Source organism: Colias eurytheme, chromosome 18 (genome assembly GCF_061535395.1).
Source record: "Colias eurytheme isolate Ceu_HAF_F1 chromosome 18, ilColEury1 Martin Lab GWU primary, whole genome shotgun sequence".
Lineage (NCBI taxonomy): Eukaryota > Metazoa > Arthropoda > Insecta > Lepidoptera > Pieridae > Colias > Colias eurytheme.
In genome coordinates, this window is record NC_142997.1 from 6,184,941 (window position 1) to 6,204,680 (window position 19,740).

At 34.5% G+C, this 19,740-nt stretch overlaps 2 protein-coding genes across 3 annotated transcripts; one reads left to right on the forward strand and one right to left on the reverse strand.

The window, feature by feature from the left end:
• Positions 1-550: 550 nt before the first annotated feature.
• Positions 551-13,437, reverse strand: LOC149900682 (pre-mRNA-processing factor 39-like). Of its 2 annotated transcripts, none has more exons than XM_090112113.1 (16): positions 13,235-13,437; positions 12,487-13,167; positions 12,084-12,239; positions 11,003-11,143; positions 10,699-10,821; positions 10,407-10,568; positions 10,068-10,193; positions 9,207-9,333; positions 8,953-9,100; positions 8,402-8,549; positions 6,418-6,528; positions 6,091-6,255; positions 5,336-5,556; positions 4,434-4,702; positions 3,698-3,893; positions 551-1,336 (listed from the first exon to the last, which is right to left on the reverse strand). In XM_090112113.1, exons 1-16 carry the CDS (start codon positions 13,262-13,264, stop codon positions 1,126-1,128), a joined length of 3,015 nt encoding a protein of 1,004 aa, XP_089968239.1. In that variant the 5' UTR covers positions 13,265-13,437; the 3' UTR covers positions 551-1,125. The 2 variants fall into 2 exon arrangements, with proteins under 2 accessions (XP_089968239.1, XP_089968240.1); XM_090112114.1 differs by having other exon boundaries at positions 12,487-13,184.
• Positions 13,438-17,500: 4,063 nt separating this feature from the next.
• mRpL9 (mitochondrial ribosomal protein L9) lies at positions 17,501-19,685 on the forward strand. Its single transcript, XM_090112502.1, has 5 exons — positions 17,501-17,706; positions 17,792-17,951; positions 18,563-18,732; positions 19,031-19,231; positions 19,445-19,685. Exons 1-5 carry the CDS (start codon positions 17,629-17,631, stop codon positions 19,601-19,603), a joined length of 768 nt encoding a protein of 255 aa, XP_089968628.1. The 5' UTR covers positions 17,501-17,628; the 3' UTR covers positions 19,604-19,685.
• Positions 19,686-19,740: the final 55 nt, after the last annotated feature.

The window sequence follows — 19,740 nt, forward strand, 5'->3', positions numbered from 1 at the left end:
ACATTAAACCTTAACAAATATGGAAATCACTGAATTCAATGATGAGAAATGATAAATCCACCTCTCTTTACAAAATACCCCTTGCAATATTCTGTACTTCTAAATATCTTATACAAATTATCTACTATCCGGTGGCGAGCTGTGTTGCACAAACAATTGTACTTCTTATTTATATAAAACGAGAGTTCAAGAACTTGAAGACTACTGTATTAGTGATGTTAAGTAAAAGACAAATTGATAGTTATACTTGTATACGTAGTATATTATTATTAGTCTGTGGTTATACATAGACTTCCTTCACCCACAATGAAGCAACTGCACATAAACCAAACGGTGTTCGTTTGAATGTAACCACGTGCAAGCTGGACAAACAAACCAATTGCAAATGTGCAAGTGACATCCAGTCCAGATATAATACAATATTTTTTTCTTTATCGGTGAGGTCTATGGTACAACATTTCTTATACAAAGCCTTAATTATAGCAAGTGACACATTTAATAATACACATTTAATAATTTGCCAAATAAATAAACATAGTTCGAAAACTATGTTTATTTATTTGGCAAAGACAAATTACAACAACACAGCCAAATGCGTCATCCAATTAAATCATTATAGGCAAAATTACAAAGTATAGTTTGGCTTTTTACTATGTCAATTCAATTTTAAAACGACTTTTTGTAATCAATTTTTATTTAATATACTACACAGAGAGATTTGAAATATTTATTGAAACTGTATCATAAATCATGACAATTACGGGAAAAAGATAAGTTTTAACAATTCATTTATATCTAATATAAGACATACAAATCAATTTATTCCCTATTGCAATAAAACTATGGAACATTTCAGATTCTAGTAGTATTTCTATAAGCCGTGAAGAGTTAATATATACATTTAGGCGACGCTGTATACAACGATCGCTTTGAGATCTGAGCATTACAAATTACAATCGATAATTCTCATTTCCATGTGTCAGAAATTACTGTAGTTTAGGTTCACAAGAACAAATTTTTAATAGGTAGTTCATGACATATAAATTTAAAAATAGTACACACAATCAGTTCATTAAAAGGTACCGAGGTTTCAACGGGGGGTTAAAAGCGTCGGGGGGGTTTGCGCTAGTAGTAGTTGGGGTACTGGGGCCAGGGCGCGTGGTGCTGGTAGGGGCCGGGCGGCTGCTGGTAGCCCCACGGCGGCTGGTACGGCTGCGCGTACGACTGCTCGTACGACTGCGCGTTGGCCGCCGTCGTCTGGTAGTACGTGGTGCTCGTGGTTGTCGCGCTCGCAGTGGTCGTTGCGCTCTCCTTCTTCTTTGTCTCAGCGGCCACTCTGCAATTGGAAATTTATTTTAATGATATTGGTAACGAGAGTGTTAGTGTTACTGTTTAAAAAAAAGACGGGTTGCACTCCGGGAGTGCCGGCAGCAGTGAAAACTTGATTATAACGTTGAGCATGTTTGATATCCATCCGTCTTAAGCTTTGGTCTGGTGATCATGACGCACAACGCTGCGGTATGCGGTATGCGATGCCGGACACTCAATCATATGAAAAACGTCGAGAATGTTCTCTTGTTCCGTCGCAGTATGCGTCAGCGGCGAAGGGCAAGCGCGGTGAAGTGGGGAGGTGTACTCCCGCACAGCGCGGCGTCATTCTCGATTCAACGCTGCGGTGTGCGGGTGTGCGTCACGGGTTGACAATATGAATTTTTTCGAAGACAATTTAATAGAATTTCGAAGACAATGTAAAAACATGTTCCTCGGAGAGTTTCTTTGTCTATTCAGAAGCAGTAAAAATTCTTCTTCCTCCTCCTCTTCAAGCAAAGCACAAATTACAGAAAAATTGTTCATGTTCACGTCTACCTTGGTAGCTGCGGCAAAATAAACTGACCACCTCTCCTCAGGGACGGTAAATGCTGCGTCGTGACGCTGCGTTGGGGCGCATACCGCAGCGTTGTGCGTCATGATCACCAGACCAAAGCTTTACGCTTTTTCGATCAGGTCACGTGTCCTGACGCGAGTTTAAGATTTTATACCCAACGCCGCTAAAGAAGTTTTCACTTCAAAAGTTATAGAAAGCGCTGTAACATTCTACAATATTTTTAAATACAATCTTTTGAATGAACGAAGTTATTCATTTGTAGCCTATCAATACATGTATAATCTAACCTTAGATTACAAAATAAAAGACAGATGGAGCGTTGCCGAACTAAACCGAATAATTTATCGTCATTTCCATAAAGCTATGTGTGCTGTCATTTCGCCGTTGCACTGTACGTACACGGTGCTTCTGTGTGCGTGTTATGTTACCAGATATTGAAAATTTTCCCAAAATTTTCCCCGACTACGGAAGAAAGAGGGTTATGTTTTTTGAGTGTAGGTATGTATGTATAATATTTCTTTGACACGCCCTGCAGTATAAACTGTTGGATCGATTTTGAGTTGTGACTTATGAGGTGTCATTGCAATCATCTGAATTATGAAGGTAGCTGTGGTGGTAGTGACGTAGGCTACATAAATTATTAGCAGTCATGTTTTAATTTTTATTTTAATATAAATTCGGGTTTTTGATATTATTTTATAATATTGTAAAAATTATTTTATCACCTATCTACTAAAGTTATACATGGACAAATAATGTTATCAATTTTTATTAAATAAATTACATTAAATTTATTAAATAAATTACATTAAAAAAAGTTTTTATTTTTCAAAACATATGAATGCGAATAGCGGTAGTTTTTAGTCGAGAATGCGGGACATTTTATTTTCATCATATCCATCATGTGTTCACATGAATTAAATCGCAAGCGAAAACGACGCTTTTTATAAAAGTAACAAAAAAATGTATAATGCTTTTTAAAATAATCTAATAATGACCATGAACTTTTATTGCACTATACAAATAATCACATTCACGATCGAAAAATCCAACAGCACTACCCCGAATATCTTTTAACCATTTTACCCCTAAAAATGGCAAATTCATTTTCAAAATACTGGCAGCATACGTTGAAGTTTTGAATTCCTTCGTATTTGTAAAATTATTATTTGTATACAAAATTAAATAAGCCAAATAATCTACAGAAAATCTGTAAAACGATGTTTTATCTTTTTGTTTGTTTTCGGGCACAAGTTTTACAGCGTTTTAATATCACAAGACAGCATTTTTTTACTAAAATATCAAACCCCTTTTGACGTATTGCATGACACTAGAATCGCTATAGCACTAGCGGAGGAACGTATTCGTTTTTGATTTCGTATTTTCTTTGACAAGGGCGATGAATGATTGACATGCTCCATCTGTATTTTATTTTGTAATCTAAGAATCTAACATAATTTAATGCAACTATAATGGCAACTATAACGGAATAATGGACTACAACGGCGGGCCCTGTCCGCTAGAGCTAGTATATTTGACTGACCGGTTGGCTTGGTTGGTAGTGGTCCTGCCTTCCAAGCCAGAGGTCGTGGGTTCGATTCCCACCCGGGGCAAATATTTGTGTGATGAACATAGATGTTTGCTCTGTGTCTGGGTGTTAATTATCTATATAAGTATTTATTTAAAAATTATATATGTATGTTTATCAGCCATCTGGTATCCATAACACAAGCGAAAAGCTTAGTATGGGATCAGATCGTGCCGTGTTTGAAAATTGTCCTGAAATATTTATTTATAGTAGGGAGCACTGACTGCGGCGGCGGCGCGTCGTGCTTGTCCTTGCGCGCGCGCTTGCGCAGGTGTCGGGCGAGCGCGCGCGCGTGCAGGTGCGCGTTGCGCGCGCCGGCCGCCCCGCCCAGCTCCTCGGCGAGCTCGCGCCAGCGCCACGCCAGCGCCGCGCTCGTCTCCAGCTCCGCGCCCTCCTGCTTCTCGTACGACCGCACCAGCTCTGCAACACAAGTACTTATCTAGTTACCCGTTTACACATGTATCTAGTTATAGGTCGCGTCATGTAAAAAGAACGCTGACGGTTAAGCTCATTGGCGATTTATTGGTTTATTTGGTGTTATGAGGTGGTATAAGAATAACAAATATGTTGTTGCGAAGCCACGACTCGAGAGCCTACTTCAAAAATAAAATAAGCAGCAAATAACTTTCGTGCTAAACTCGATACATGCCAAAACACACCCCATCACTTTCATCCAGCGTTCTTTTTACATGATTCGCGTTATACCCGTAACACCGTGGTAAAAAGTAAGCTATGACACTGGCTAGCCTTCTAACTATCTCGAGACACGAAAATATATAAACAACATCGCTCCGTTTCTTTCTTATACTGCGGTACGTATAATAATAGTATTAATAAAAAAAACATACACAAATTGTAAATACTCACAAGTAAATTTAAAAAATTTCAAACATGCAACAATTTTAATTATTTTTGACATACAACTTCTGTTCTATGTCAAAGGAGTTTCTACTCCCCTACCTTCCAACTCTTCATACGGCGTTCCAGGTGTGTGTATCGCCATATCCAATCTCTGCATATGCAACCTGGCGTTCAGTGGGTCCTTCTCTATGGCTTCATCGAGAACTTTCCTCGCCGCAGCTGGCTCTTGTTTAACATGGAACAAGAACCGAGCGTACTTAATCGACAGAGCTGAGGCAATCGCCTTGTTCTTGGCCGATGCAATGTATCCTTCATACAGCTGTACGCATTTGTCGTAGTCGCCACGACGACGTTCCAGATTTACACGACTGTGAAAGAAATGGACAAATTTATATTAAAATTAATACGTAAATTAAAACTTGTTTTTAACATGATAACGTTTTTAAAATCGTTTTAGTCGGGTGACATGTTCAGAAACTTGTGTCACACCAAAACCTCACGAGCGCGAACGCAGGTATAACGAGAGAGAGACGGACCGATCTCCCGTCTCATCTCGAGCGCTGCCACTGCATTATGTTATCACCTAAACATCTCGATCGTAAACCTACTTTACAAACAACCAATTTTTTTCTATTTTCTGATTTCTCTATTACTACACGTTTATACTCATATCATAATCTCATAGTACAATTTTACTTAATTAACTTGCGACCCCACACATACACATGCAACCAAGGACCAACGGGTACACTCTCACTCGTACGGGTTTTGGCGCCACAGTGCGCAGTCTATTTAGGGCTGATTTTTCATTCCTTAGTTAAAACTTATTCGTCGAATAATGTATAAAACTACCATTTTAAAAACGTATTCTAATTGCCCGTATTTGACAGTTTACGTGACATTTTAATTGTATCGTGTAATACTTTATTGGACGGATAAGTTTTATCCAAGCATTGAAAAATCGGCCCTTAGTATGACAATGTGTTTGCGTGCTCACGCACCGGTACTGTATCTGCACGAGCCCCGGGCACGTCTTCTCGATGCGGTCGAGTATCTCTGCGGCGCGCGCGCAGTGGCCGAGCGCCTCCTCGAAGTGCGCCCAGTGCAGGTGCAGCTCGGGCTTGTCCAGGTGGTGCACGGTGCACGCCCGCTCTAGCACGTCACGCTGTACTGCCACGAGTTCTGGGTGCGCGGCTGACTTCTCTTCGAGGAATTTAATCAGCTGCAAGAATACATGTTTATGTTCTAGAGTTTTATCAGCTGCAAGAATACATGTTTATGTTCAACGAGATTTATCAGCTGCAAGAATACATGTTTATGTTCAACGAGATTTATCAGCTGCAAGAATACATGTTTATGTTCAACGAGATTTATCAGCTGCAAGAATACATGTTTATGTTCAACGAGATTTATCAGCTGCAAGAATACACTTCTTTAATGTTTTCGTTTTCAGAACGTTAGAACATGTTAGAATGAGTGATGATAATAAATTAATCAACCTGTTGGCAATGTTTCAAATATTCTAAACATTGCAATAAGTTATTTTACTATGCGATTCAACTAAGAATAGGATCGATTTTGCACCATTTTATGACTACATAGATATGAATTTTTCAGATTGATAACATGAATGAATTGAATTGCGTAGTACACAGTAATTTTGTTGTTATTATGCTACAGTGTTTATTGTATTATTTAATGATTATCCATAGTGCAAAAGAAATACTGATTTTTTTATATATCTCATTGTACATACCCTCATCCAAAATTCTTCATACAACGCACACGCGATTAGGCATCGTTCATGCAACACTAAAGCGCGTTTCAACGATCCATGCTGCTTCTCCCACTCCAAGTAAGCCTTCCAGTTCTTTAGCTGACATCTTTCTAAAGGCTTCACGTGAAAGTATGGGCGTTTTATCTGTATAAATTAAATTATACTTAAAGTTAGTTTAATGGGCTTACATACAAATGTATTACTACAAAAAAATAAATGGAAATCACAAAAAAAATCTTAAATCGAAATTTATAAAATTATTTCAATTCTATGAATAGCATTAACAATAATTTATTTATCACGCACCCCTTCTTCAAACGCCCATCGCGCGGCGACCTCTTCCCCGGTAGTTTTGTGCACTTTCCTCCTCGCTGCGATAACGCGCTCTTTGATTGCCTGCCCTTCCTCTTCAGACGCCTAGTAACAAAGTTATAGGTTATACTTATTAATTTTTAAGGTCTTTAAAAACATATATAAATAATAAGTATTTAAAAAAAAGTAATTTCAATATTTAGAAAAGGTAAAATAGAGGCTAATTTTGGAGATATGTACTTTTTTTTTCAATTTTCATTGATTAGTTTCGGGGTGTGTATATGAGCATGCTGTAACTCTCTGGATGTCGCGTGTACCATGTAAAAGTATCTATCTCTATATTCAATTTCATACAACTCTCATAAGCTGTTTTGCGTGAAAGAGTAACAAACATACATGTTTTCTTCGCGTTTTTAACATAAATATGTGCCCGTGTGTTATTATTGTATAAAATTATAGTCTAAGTTTGTTTGTCCAGCCCCCCTAGACGAGTGGCTTTCTATTAGCGTAAAGTTCAATAGAATAGATTATGAATGTATGAGATTGACGTTTGATTACGACGACGACGACGATTGATTACGTCAATCTCATACATTCATAATCTATTCTATTGAACTTTACGCTAATAGAAAGCCACTTGTCTAGGGGGGCTGGTATGTATGTACAATAAAGCATAAATAACCTCCTAAGGACCAATGGCCTCATATAAGTACATAAACACCATCACCATTACAACCCAAAGCACCAAAAAGTTTTAACTAAATTACCAACCACCGTCCTCATCCGATGACAAAATCGAAAATTCGAAATATCTTAGAAATACCGCGCTTTTCTGCCTATGATCACTGTGTAACGCGATTGGCTGAATTGAACTATTAGGTTTGGTAGGTAAATGGGTTATCCAATCACAGAATTTTAAAATACTTTAGTTCAAGTTTTTAAAATGGCTGGTCAACGTAACAGAGGTAAGTTAAATCGTTAATTATCATATTAATCTCTCACTTGATTTTCATTTGGTATTGAAAAATAAATAGTAAAAACAGTACAGGAACGTATTTTAATTAAATTTAACGAAACAATTCATATTGAATTTTTTAAATTCACGGATAATTTTTATGTGATCATGTGAGAACATTGGTCGTTACTTACAACATTATTTTCATTTTTTTTGTACTCAGTTGAAGACATTGGTAGTCAATGACTATAAAACATTTAATTAGTTAATAATTTATTTTGTTGTTTTACAGTAATTTTGAGTATAATTGTCCTGTTTTATGATTATAATTTATTTAAACTGTCAACAGGAATTACTATTGCAATCAAAATAAACAGTTATCTTCCTTATTTTTTCAGTTATTCGTGACGATAATATTTCCTAGCCGACTGACGGAGATTTTATTCCTAGTGATGAAGACTTAGGAGACCCACCATTTGTTTCCAAATCGATTTTTAGTTAGCTCATTGATATTTCAAGTTCCTAATATTGTACTTCCAATGTTTTTATTTCTTTTTTTAACATATGTTCAGGTAGTTTAGATATTTTATTACCTAATATGTAGTAAACTTACACATTTAGAATTTAAGAAAAACTGTTTTTAATTCTTTTGTATACTTTTTAGAGGTTATTGTATGATCTCATATGTTATAACATAAGTAAATAAAAAAATCTACAAGTAAAACCTAATTTTAATAAAAAAATTTTTGGATTCACTTAGGTCTGATGTGATCACATGGGAACAAAATAAATCGAGTTTTTTTTTTCAGAAATGTATTCTATAAGCTATATTTTACACAGATAAAAAATCCCACAAGTAAATTTTAACTCTAACAATAAAAAAACAAAAAAATACCATTGGGTGGCAGGTCTGTTGTATTTTTATGTACTCAGGTGAGAACAATGGGTGGTAATGCAGAATAGGATTTTTTTAGCTTGGTCCTTAGGAGGATAAATAAATAAATAGGAGGTAGTATATCTCACCACGTGATCAAGCGGCTCGTCCTCGCCGGGCGGCAGGTCGAGCTGCGGCAGCTGTCCGCTCGCGTCGCGCACCTCGCCGCGCAGCCGCACCAGCTCCGCGCGCGACACCACGCCCGCCACCGGCTCCGACATCACGTGCTCTTGGAAACTGCACCATAACAACATACGCATAAGACACACAATACAATACAATGACAATTTTTTGCATTTGGGTATGCATCACTTATAAAATCATATTAATAATCAGCGTCTACTTAAAGATTATAATTATTAAGAATAGAAGTGACAAATAACTAAAATCCAGAATTTGGTATATTACTCAAACAATGATAAAAAATTTAATAATCAAAGATTATTAAGTTTTATGTAATTATGTAAGAACAGAAGCGAAAAATGACTAAAATCCATAATTTGACTTTTGAAGGTAAATGAAAAAGCTTTTTTAAAGATAATCCTATTGTTTGTAATATTTTCCATGTTTATTAATTAAACAAATATGTCTATAACCTTGTTATTTTTAATTAAAAAAGCTCCTGAAATGTTCTACTCACTTGTCAAAATGGGATGTATATCCGAGTGTTGGCGTAGCTAATAAACGATCATAGATGTTGGTCACATTCAAAGCTGAACCATTTTCTGCTTCCCACTTTATGTATGACTCCCACAATCGATCTGAGCGAAACTCTAAACCGCATGCCTCTACAATAATGAAAAAAGATAGTATTATAGAAAAACTATTGACATAAAAATGATTCACATAATTTACAATTTTTGTAAGCTTTTTGTTGTTTTAACATGTACATACCTATCGCTCGTTCATACTGAGATCGTATATAGACGTGGTCTTCAGTTCTAGTTGATTTGACATGATTGAGATAATGTATCCAGAGATCCACTGATAATGGTATAGCTTTCAGACCTCTTTCTAACACCTGAAACGCGCAGAGTTCGTTAGCAAGTCCCAGGGCGGCCGAGCGTCGCCAAACGACGGCGGCGCCGAGAAGCAAGGGAATATTTAATAGCATTATATTATGTTTTAATATAATTTTTGAATTGTGAAACGAGAGGTCGTACCGCGGCCAGGACGGGGCAATGCCGACATCTCGCTTCCATCCAACTTATAAAAATGTTTGTCGGATATATTACACCTGTTCACAGTCGGCGGCCGTCGATCTGCCTCCCCGTCGCCGTCTCCCTTGCTAATGCCATTCAATGGCGTACCAAATTAATGAGGACCTGTTGCGCTTCACGCTTATATCATTTAATTTAACAATAAACTTAAGTAATTCAATTCATCTTCATTAAGCACTTACTTAAATAAATTACATGATAAGGTATTTGACAATACATCATGCGTGTACATCTTAAATAATATATATAAACACTACTAAATACAATATAGCACCACAATGAATTAAACACTAAAATAAACTCTACGTAACGCTTATACAACTCTTCGATGCATACTGTAGATTTTGCCTTACAGACATTGCCGACCTCGTTGCACTGTTGGGAAAAAAAAGCAATTGCACAATGTGTTACGACTAAAACAATTTCAAATCCAAGTGTTATGACATGTGAATTGTATAAAATTATATATTATTAAACCTTACCAAGACATCATGTGTAACAAAAAATTATTAAAAGCTACGTAAGACGTACTCACCTCGAGGCACTTCTTTTTACTTCCTTTACGTTTTTCATAATCAGCATATTTCCTCCAATAACCATAACAATATGGGTAATGAGACAAGAAGGCGTCATAAGCCTCACGAGCTGCCTCTACATCACTCTGTTGGCAAAAAGTTTTAACAATTAACAAATGTCAGAAACACAATTTCAAGAGAGTGTGCATTTAGTAAATCAGTTGGCCCTTGCCAATCCACATACATATTCAGTTCTCTTGGCTTCACAAAGCTCAAGAGATTAGCAAAATTTTTCATCACAATAATTATTGTTAAATGTTAGTATTGCACACACCCAAGGTAAACTAAATTTATGTTACCTCTTGATCTACATATTGCAAAAGATATGTCCATCCAGTGAAGTCTGTGGGATCATCATTGACCACTTTCCAGTATTTATCTAATTCAGGTAATGTTTTTTTCTTAGGTTTTTCATCTATTGATGTTCGCTTTTCAGCAGGTACTGGTTTACTTTCTCCGTTCTGCAAGAAAATCATTGCTATTAGCATAGTATTAGTTTAAATTTTATAAAACATTAAAATTATGCTAACATTATATTTCTTCTATTCTATGTGCACCAATAATTTTAGGTATACATATATTATGTCATACCTTGGCTACTGCCTGCTTTTTCTCTGCTGTGGGAGACTCTGGATCATAGTCACCTTCTTCATCAGGCTTTCTTTTTCTGGTGGACTCCTTTTTAGATGACGGAAGTTCATCTTCTGAAACAACCTGTGAAAAATTTGTCATCAGCAGTGTTACCTTGTGTTTATTGCCTAGTATAATGACTGGATTTAAAAATAAACAAATGACTAATGCCTTAGATTTTTTTTTCTATTTCATTTAAGAGTATAAAGAATAAGATAAGGCTCAAATCACACCAAAATATAATTTTCAAGATGATAGATCTAACCTCTGTGTCAGCAGGTAGTTCTGCTGGTTTTGGACCTGGTAATTCATCATCGGAAACATTTTCAGCGTCCTTAACACTAGGCTTTTGCACCGCTGGCAATTCATCTTCAGACACCACTTCCGTTTCTTCAGCTCCACCCATCTGGCAGACAGATTTACAATATAAAATAACAAATACTCTTTAACCCATTGAGCCCCGAACGGTCCGATCGATCCACGACACAATAGATTTTACATTGTGTCTGTGATTCCGGGGCCTGAGTTATTAAGTATACTTATGTGCCTCATGTTCAATTCTTTAAATGGTATCTATACTAATATTATAAAGCTGAAGAGTTTGTTTGTTTTAACGCGCTAATCTTAGGAACTACTGGTCCAATTTGAAAAATTATTTCAGTGTTAGATAGCCCATTTAACGAAGAAGACTAAAGGCTATATATAGAGCACAGCTAGTATTAAATGAAAGGGAACAGTTATGAAACAACTGATCAGTCCGTAGAAAGCACTCAAATAAAAATACCTTAATCCATACTAATATTATAAATGCGAAAGTAACTCTGTATGTCTGTTACTCAATCACGCCTAACTACTAAACCAATTTGCATGAAATTTTGTATGGAGATATTTTGATACCCGAGAAAGGACATAGGCTACTTTTTATTGCGAAATATGTACCACGGGCGAAGCCGGGGCGGACCGCTAGTAATTTATAAAGTAGCATTTAACTAAAAAGCTAATACTTTATATTTATACTTTATATTTTAGCATTAGCTGTTATCATGGAAACCATACCATTAATAATATATTTGATACTAGCTTTCCAACTGCAGCTTCGCCCGCGCAGTCAAAGAAAAACACGCATAGTTCCCGTTCCCGTGGGATTTCCGGGATAAAACTTATCCTATTTCCCGGGATAAAAAGTAGCCTATGTCCTTTCTCGGGGTATCAAAATATCTCTATACCAAATTTCATGCAAATTGGTTCAGTAGTTAAGGCGTGATTGAGTAACAGACAGAGTTACTTTTGCATTTATAATATTAGTATGGATAAAGTAAAGTATGTTAAAATATAACTTTTCACACCTTTGGAGACATCTCTTGATCTTCATTTTTGTCAGTTTGTTCAGTTTCATTTTCTTTTGATTCTTCTGTACTTAATTTCTTGTTCTCATCAGATGAGACATCTTCTTCTGCATTGTCTGTCTTTACATCTTCAGATGTACAACTAGTTTCCATGGGCTGAAAAATATTTTAATTTTAATTATTAAACATTAATTACTTAGCTGAAATAGAATTATGGCAGACACTTTTCTACTACTTTGAGTTGTTGATCGATAGATTAGGTGCTGTAACCATGAGCTGAAATAAAGTAATACGGACAAACAGACAAAAATTCTAAATTTTTGGATTTGATATTGAAATAAAAAATATAAGTACTGGCTGTTATTTGGTTGCAATGAAAATCAGTATATAATAAAAAAATTACCTCATCCGATTTATTTGTTATTTGTGCTTCAATGCTTTCACTAATTTCTTTTTCTTCAGTTTTTTCTTCAGTTTTTTCTTCAGTTTTTTCTTCAGTAATTTCTTCATTCTTTACTTCACCATTATCAGAGTCATTAGTTTCCAAGTTGTTGTCATTACTATGCTCGTGAACAACGTTGTCTTCATTTTCAATATTACTGTCTACATTGCTTTCTGAATTTTCATTCATTTCAATCACGCCATTACTTTCCATTTTTGCATTATTTTCGGCCCGCTCTATGCTTTCTTCCATAGCAAATACCTCGCTTGAAAATTCACTGTCGTTGTTTATTTTAGAATTACCTTCTGTATTATCATCTGTACATTTAAACGTAGCACTCAGACGAGAATCTCCATCAGAGAGGACATTGCTTAGAGAATCATTAGGGAAATTAACGGCATTATCACCCACATCAAATGAGTCGTTATTATAACCCTCGGTATTATTCTCTAAGTAATCGCCAACACTGCCAGTTGATAACTCAACTGCATTAAGAAAACCCTGGTTTGATATTGACGACTCATCAACAGCGGCATCAACGCTACTGAATTCTCCGTCCGTCAGTAAATGAGATAATCCGTTTGAATTTTCGTTTATAAGTGGTACTTCATCATTGTCCATAGTACTTTCTGATAGGCATTTCTGAAAAATAATTGAAACTAAAGAAACGCCGATAGAAAATTCTATAACCTCAATAATATTTACGTACCTGTAAGTCCGGGCTAGTATCGTCGTCCATTTTGTGATAAACAATGTTTTTATTATAACTTCAAAATATTAGTTTTAAAATCAATCCTATAGTCCGTAAAAATTTACACAATATTTTTGTATGCTAAAAAATTTCAATGAACAACCACGCAGAAACACTGCAATAATTTACAATTCAACGAAAAAAATCTATAACCATTGGACACTGTGCAGTGTGACCAGATTAAATTTTACAAAAATACCGAAGCACCTCAAAAAAATACTGAAATACAATATATACCGACTTACATATGACAGATATACCAATAAAAATACTGATTTTCTTAACACGTTCATCCTTTCTCTACAATTCATCCTCACAATAAATGTTAGTTTTATAGATGCTTATCTACTTTGAAGGTTCGCATTGCATGCTTTACAAAATGCGGTGAACTCATCATCCTTATAACGTGAAAGCCACAAAGAAAATTCCGGAATTTGTTCCCACTTCGCTAAATAACTTTGCTGAAAACTAGACACGCTGTCCAGATGAATGCAACTAAGTAAATAAAAACAACGAAAATCGCGTTCTATATTTTATATGATGACAAAAACCATCTTCTATTTTGGGGAAATTCCCGAATTATCGAAAGAAAGTCCTCAAAGATTAAGTCGAGTGCAGAAGAGACAATCATATCACTTGAACCGTATTAGACGATTTTATACTAGTAATAAAATATCTTATATGTTTTACTACTACCTATTCATTCAACTGAAAACTTAAAAACTAGACTTTGTTTTGAAAATTATAGATAAACTAGCATTCCGTCCCGAAGTCATCCGGGTAAACTGATATTCATGAAATACAACGGATTTCAATGTATGCAATCTGGAAATTACGCTCTATCTAATGGTGCAAACCTCATTAAAATCAGTCCAGCAGTTGTAAAGTTTTAGGCGAACATACATTCTGCAACTCTGATTTATACTATGTATTGATTGATAATTGTAAAGGTAGTATTACAATACTACAACGCCGGCGACGGCCGTCTTTCTTGTCATATCTGTAACTTACTCATGTTTGCTCATAGATAACATGTATAAATCCGAAAAAGTCCCCAATGTTCGCGTTCCGGGGAATTCCGCAAACATTGTCGCAACTTTAAGACGATCACTCACGACGGTGTTGCCATAACGTCAACCAAAATATACCCAAAAATACTGACTTCCAGCAATATACCTAAAAATATACCGATGTTCGGAAAAGTCGATGAAATATACTGAAAAAGTATTAAAATACTGAATCTGGTCACACTGACACTGTGTTGGACACATTCTTAATTGACAACATTTCAAAATTTTAAGCTACTTATTTTTTTATTTTAATGATAACTAGATCAAAAATTATGATACACGTATTTTTTGCTTTTTCTAAATATGGAAGTTTTCATTCACATTTTTGAGTTTTAAAATCATCTCATTCTAAAATGTCGTAAGCGCCAAATGACGTCATACATACGGAGGAATACATTTTTTCCTTTGCCTCATACCTAGTTTAGATTAAAAAAAAATCTTGACAGTTGACATTTTGGCACATTTGTCACTTTGATTCGTCAAGCTTTGTAAATATTGTTATTTGTTATCTGCTGATCCAAATTTTAAACAAAAGAAACTTATTCACAAGTACTGATGATGATGACTTTATCCAGGATTTGTTAAGGGGTGCTGAAAATTTCTGGGAAACAAATATACTATCCCAAAAACGTTGGAAAGTGTTAAATAATTACAACTTTTAGTAAGTAAACAAAGTCTTTTATTTCAAGAAAATTATGAACACTATAGGCACTATTTGTATAATATAAATGAATTGGTCCAACTCCAATCAAACAAACATCACGCTAATGAGATTAGATAAGAAAACCAAAACATAATAACACGATTTAAAAGTTTGTTTACATGAATAATTCACAAAAATGACATTAATGTGAAATTTGACACATGCCATACCCTGTAAATGTCAGTGATAGTTTTTTTTTAACTTTTTTAAATTAGGCTAAGGCGCATTTTTATTCCTCCGTATGTATGACGTCATCATCACATTTATCGTTTTTATTTAATTTCTCTTAAAATATGCGATTAAAAAATGAAATAATTTTTTTTCTGTAATTACAAGAGCAAAATAAAGAAACGGTTTTTTTCTTTCATGGCCTTATAAAAAATGAAATGTTGTCAATTCTTTCCGCCACAGATAAATAAATGACTATATATTAGTCAGAGACTTTCCGCGTTCGGTGTCACCAGTGGTGATCTGTGGTGACTCACCACAGATAACTACATATATACTTACTTGCTCTGTGACTATTATCAATAATTATAGAGCATATTTTATTGTTCTTGTTAAAATTGGAGGCAATGCGCTTACAATACTTCACTAAATTTAGTCTCAATATCCATACTTAATATTATAAATGCGAAAGTAACTCTGTCTGTTACTCAATCACGCCTTAACTACTGAACCAATTTGCATGAAATTTGGTATAGAGATATATTTTGATACCCGAGAAAGGACATACCCCGTTTTCCAATTACAGCACTAGAGCGCATTGTGCGGCATAATGCTTAAGGTTGAATGTTCCAACTACAGCAACGCTTCGCACAATCGAGCACTAGAAAAAGTAATGCGCGTGAATTGATGCGTGCAATCGATTTATCGTTAGTAATTATTAATTGTTGGAAAAAATTTTAAAGCTTTCGTTTCATTGTAGTTTTTTCGAAATAATCAAAGTTAATTCAAATTGTGTTAAAAAAATAAATATAAGTATGGATGAAGGTACAAACATTGAAAAAAATGTTAATGAAATAATCAAAATCCGGATTACTTAAAATAACCGTAAATATTTTTCAAAATTATTATGTATACCACTTTATTTACACATTAATGAGGTTATTGCTAACTCTATGAATATTTTTTTTTTCAACACTGAACTTAGCGCAACCTGCTGGTGCGTTTCATGTTCCAATTAAGCATCAGCATAATTGGGCATTGTGCGGCACTGAGTCGCATTATGCTCTGTAATTGGAAAACAGCCATAGGCTACTTTTTACCCCGGGACACAGGATAGGTTTTATCTCGGAAATACTACGGGAACGGGAACTATGCGGGTTTTTCTTTGCCGGCGTGGGCGAAGCCGCGGGTGGAAAACTAGTAGACGTAACTAGATTAGACGTAACTTTTGATTTAATATTTTTGTTAATCGAATACCAATCGAATACTATAAATTGCCGCTTTCCTTTGACTCGTGGCACATTCGTACCAAAATTCCAACAAAATTCGTACGAATCGTGCCTAGAGGCTCGGACGTTGTTCCTCATAATATTAAAGAGTTTAGTAATTCTAAATTTAAAACTTATATAAAAAATGTACTTGTCCAGAGAGCCTATTACAGTATTAAGGAATATATGGCAGATAAAAACCCTCCATGGGTTGTCGCGTAAAAACCACAGGACAGTTCTTTGGCATATTATGATAATTTAATATGATATTACATAAGTAATTTGTAAAATTGTAAATCTGACATGATTAAAAAGAGCAACTATGGAGTTTCTTGCCGATTCTTCTCCGTAGATACTGCTTTCCGAATCGGTGGTAAATGTTAAAAATATGTACTTAATGACGTTTCAAAAGTGCTTCTAGTCTAATTGAATAAATAAATGCTTGAGTTTGAGTTTTGAGTTTGACCCAACTACCCACAGTTTACTAATAGCTAATAGTCGTTGACTTGCTGCGTTTTGTTATCAACTACATACATCAATTAGGTAGCTGTGTAGAATCGCAGTACATTCTAATTATATTCAAACTAATATATAACCCGGCCTCGCGTGTAATTTCTTATAGTACCTACATATAGTTCCTTTTTGATGTTTATATTACTAAGAATTTTCGAAGTTAGATAAGTGAAAAATCACTGAAAAATAAATCTTATTGTAATTTATAAAATAGAATCAAAAATTTCCGCAGCAATGGTTTATGTGATTTTATTTTCAGTTGCTGATCTTCTGACAGATTCACTACCGATATGAATGAAAATAATGTGCCTGTAAAGTCGAAATCACAGGTCGAAATACTTCGTCGTGTTCGTAATCAGTTTAATGTAAAAGGTTATGCAAGACTTAGTTCCACAATTATTGTCCACGAGACATCTTTCAACAAATACACTACTAAAGTTATTAACTCTGTGGATAATATATATGACATTGACGTATGAAAATGACAAATGACACATTTATATAGCCCGAGACTTTTAAGCATAACCTATAAACTCATCTTAAAAACAAAAAAATAATAAATCTGTATGAGAAGATATAATATTTAATTGTAAATAATTATTATCAGATTAGTCGATCCTATTACTTACCATGTGGGGTCTGCGTACCATACTTAATAAAACTTGTGTTTTAGATCAAACACAGGCTGTGTTAAATCAACAAACTAGAGTGTGTATTACATTTTAAATTATTCTTATTTCTCTCAGTCTTTACTTATTTTTGGCTATTTTTATGTGTTTATTTTGTTCCATAGAATACCTTTATACTAAAGAGAAAATGGCCTCTTCCACTACACAAGAAAGGCGGTAAAGTACCAAAAATGAAGAATCGGCATTTCATTTACGAATTAGTTGAAGACACAAATATTTCAAAGAAGCCAGATATGAAAATAATTTTGAACAAATTCGTTGATGGTATCTATATCATGTTTATTGTTTGTCAGGCTGCCTAACATTTTAATTCTAAGTGATATTGTGTAGAAAGTGTCCTAAATCCTATTCCTCTAGATAGAAAATTGTACTCTGAAGTCTGATAAAACATTCTAATGCTTTTGAATATAAAGAAACTGAATTGAAATATGTCCATTAATTCACTAAGGAACCACACCCAGGAATTTGGCCGACTTAAATCTGTTAAAGTTACAGCCTATACTTTTATTGCAAAGCTTGTTAGGATAAACAAAAAAGTTGAAATCCTTTAAGAATTAAGAGACGAAAATAGAAAGAAAAACCTGGAAATTCAACTGGAAAGTTATACTTAAGTTAACTTAATGAATTTATATAAAGACAGACCAAACCTAATTTTTTTTTATGTATAACTAGCGGTCCGCCCAGGCTTCGCCCGTGGTATATATTTACTCTACATAAGAACCATCTTTGTACTTCAAGGAATATAATAAAAAAATAATTATGGAAATTGGTCCACCCGTTCACGGCTCACGCGTGATGCCGTGACCAAGGAAAATGGGTTTCATTTTAATATGATGTAATAAACCTAAATTATAAACTAAGTATAACATTTTCAGGTGTTGGCAATGTTGGCGATGTTTTAACACTGCGACCAAATGTTGCCTACAATGAATTTCTGCTACCAGGACTGGCAGTATATGCTACACCTGAAAACTTACAGAAGTTCAAAACTGATGAAAATAAATCAAAAGAGACATTACAATTTACTTCGCCTTATGTCCAGAGGGTAAGATATTCTAGAACTATACATATACATTTACACCATTAAAAACATTGTTATTTAGTAATCTCTTCCGCACTAATATTTCCTGTGCCTGTGATCTAGGTGAGCACTAGAAACTTTTTCCAATTATTAAAAAAAATATACTTAAAACAATTATATGTCTCATTTCTTATACTTTATTTATCTTTATTAGAAAACTAAATATTAAATAATAAATCTTAGAATTTGTTTAGATTATGCATGTAATATTATTCTCTTAACCTTTTTTTAGAACAGAATCAAATTAAGATTTTTTTTTCAGACCATAGGAGTTCTCTCTCGTTTAGTATTACAAATAACCATGAGCAAAACCACACCATGGAAACTCGAACCATGGCATATTAAAACATCTTTTAGGAAAGCTGGGTTTGTTGTACCTGAACATGCTATAACAATGCCACCCATAGAAATTAATGGACCTGACTTATCTTTACAGGAAAAAGAATTTTTTGTAACTGTTAAAGTAAGTTTCATTCATGCTTAAATTCCCAGTTTTTTTTTTAACTGACATTTAATTATATATGATAAATAATTATTTACCCAGTGGGATTCAAAATATAATTGATAAATATTCATTATTCACATCCATTATTTACTGTTATGTTTGATATATATTTTATCTAATATTTCTGTAAGATATTCTGCCCAAATGTTAAAAATTAATAATATTTTACAGATTAATAACAAGGAAGAAGTTAATGTTAGATGTCGCATACACCACTGGGCGACAGGTTTGGAAAGATTGCCATGGGAAGAATTTCATTGGAAAAAGCCTTTAGAAGCTTTAATACCAGAGCAGGCAGCAATATTAGAAAAAATGCCTTTACCAGAATAAAACTTGAATGTGGACAAACACTTGAATGTGGAAGTAGATATATTTTAGGTATATTATGATTTAAATAAAAAATATTAAATTATTATTTGTTTCCAATCCTTTCAATTTTGCAGTGTCTAATGGTAGAATATTTTTTA

Coding starts and splice junctions, on each gene's coding strand:
- mRpL9 (XM_090112502.1), top strand. CDS start 17,629: ATGTGGGGTCTGCGTACCATACTTAATAAAACTTGTGTTTTAGATCAA. Junction 17,707..17,791: donor TGTTAAATCAACAAACTAGA/GTGTGTATTACA, acceptor TTTGTTCCATAG/AATACCTTTATACTAAAGAG. Junction 18,733..19,030: donor CTTCGCCTTATGTCCAGAGG/GTAAGATATTCT, acceptor TTTTTTTTTCAG/ACCATAGGAGTTCTCTCTCG.
- LOC149900682 (XM_090112113.1), bottom strand. CDS start 13,264: ATGGACGACGATACTAGCCCGGACTTACAG. Junction 9,334..10,067: donor GTAAAAAGAAGTGCCTCGAG/GTGAGTACGTCT, acceptor TGCGCGTTTCAG/GTGTTAGAAAGAGGTCTGAA. Junction 8,550..8,952: donor TATACATCCCATTTTGACAA/GTGAGTAGAACA, acceptor GTTATGGTGCAG/TTTCCAAGAGCACGTGATGT.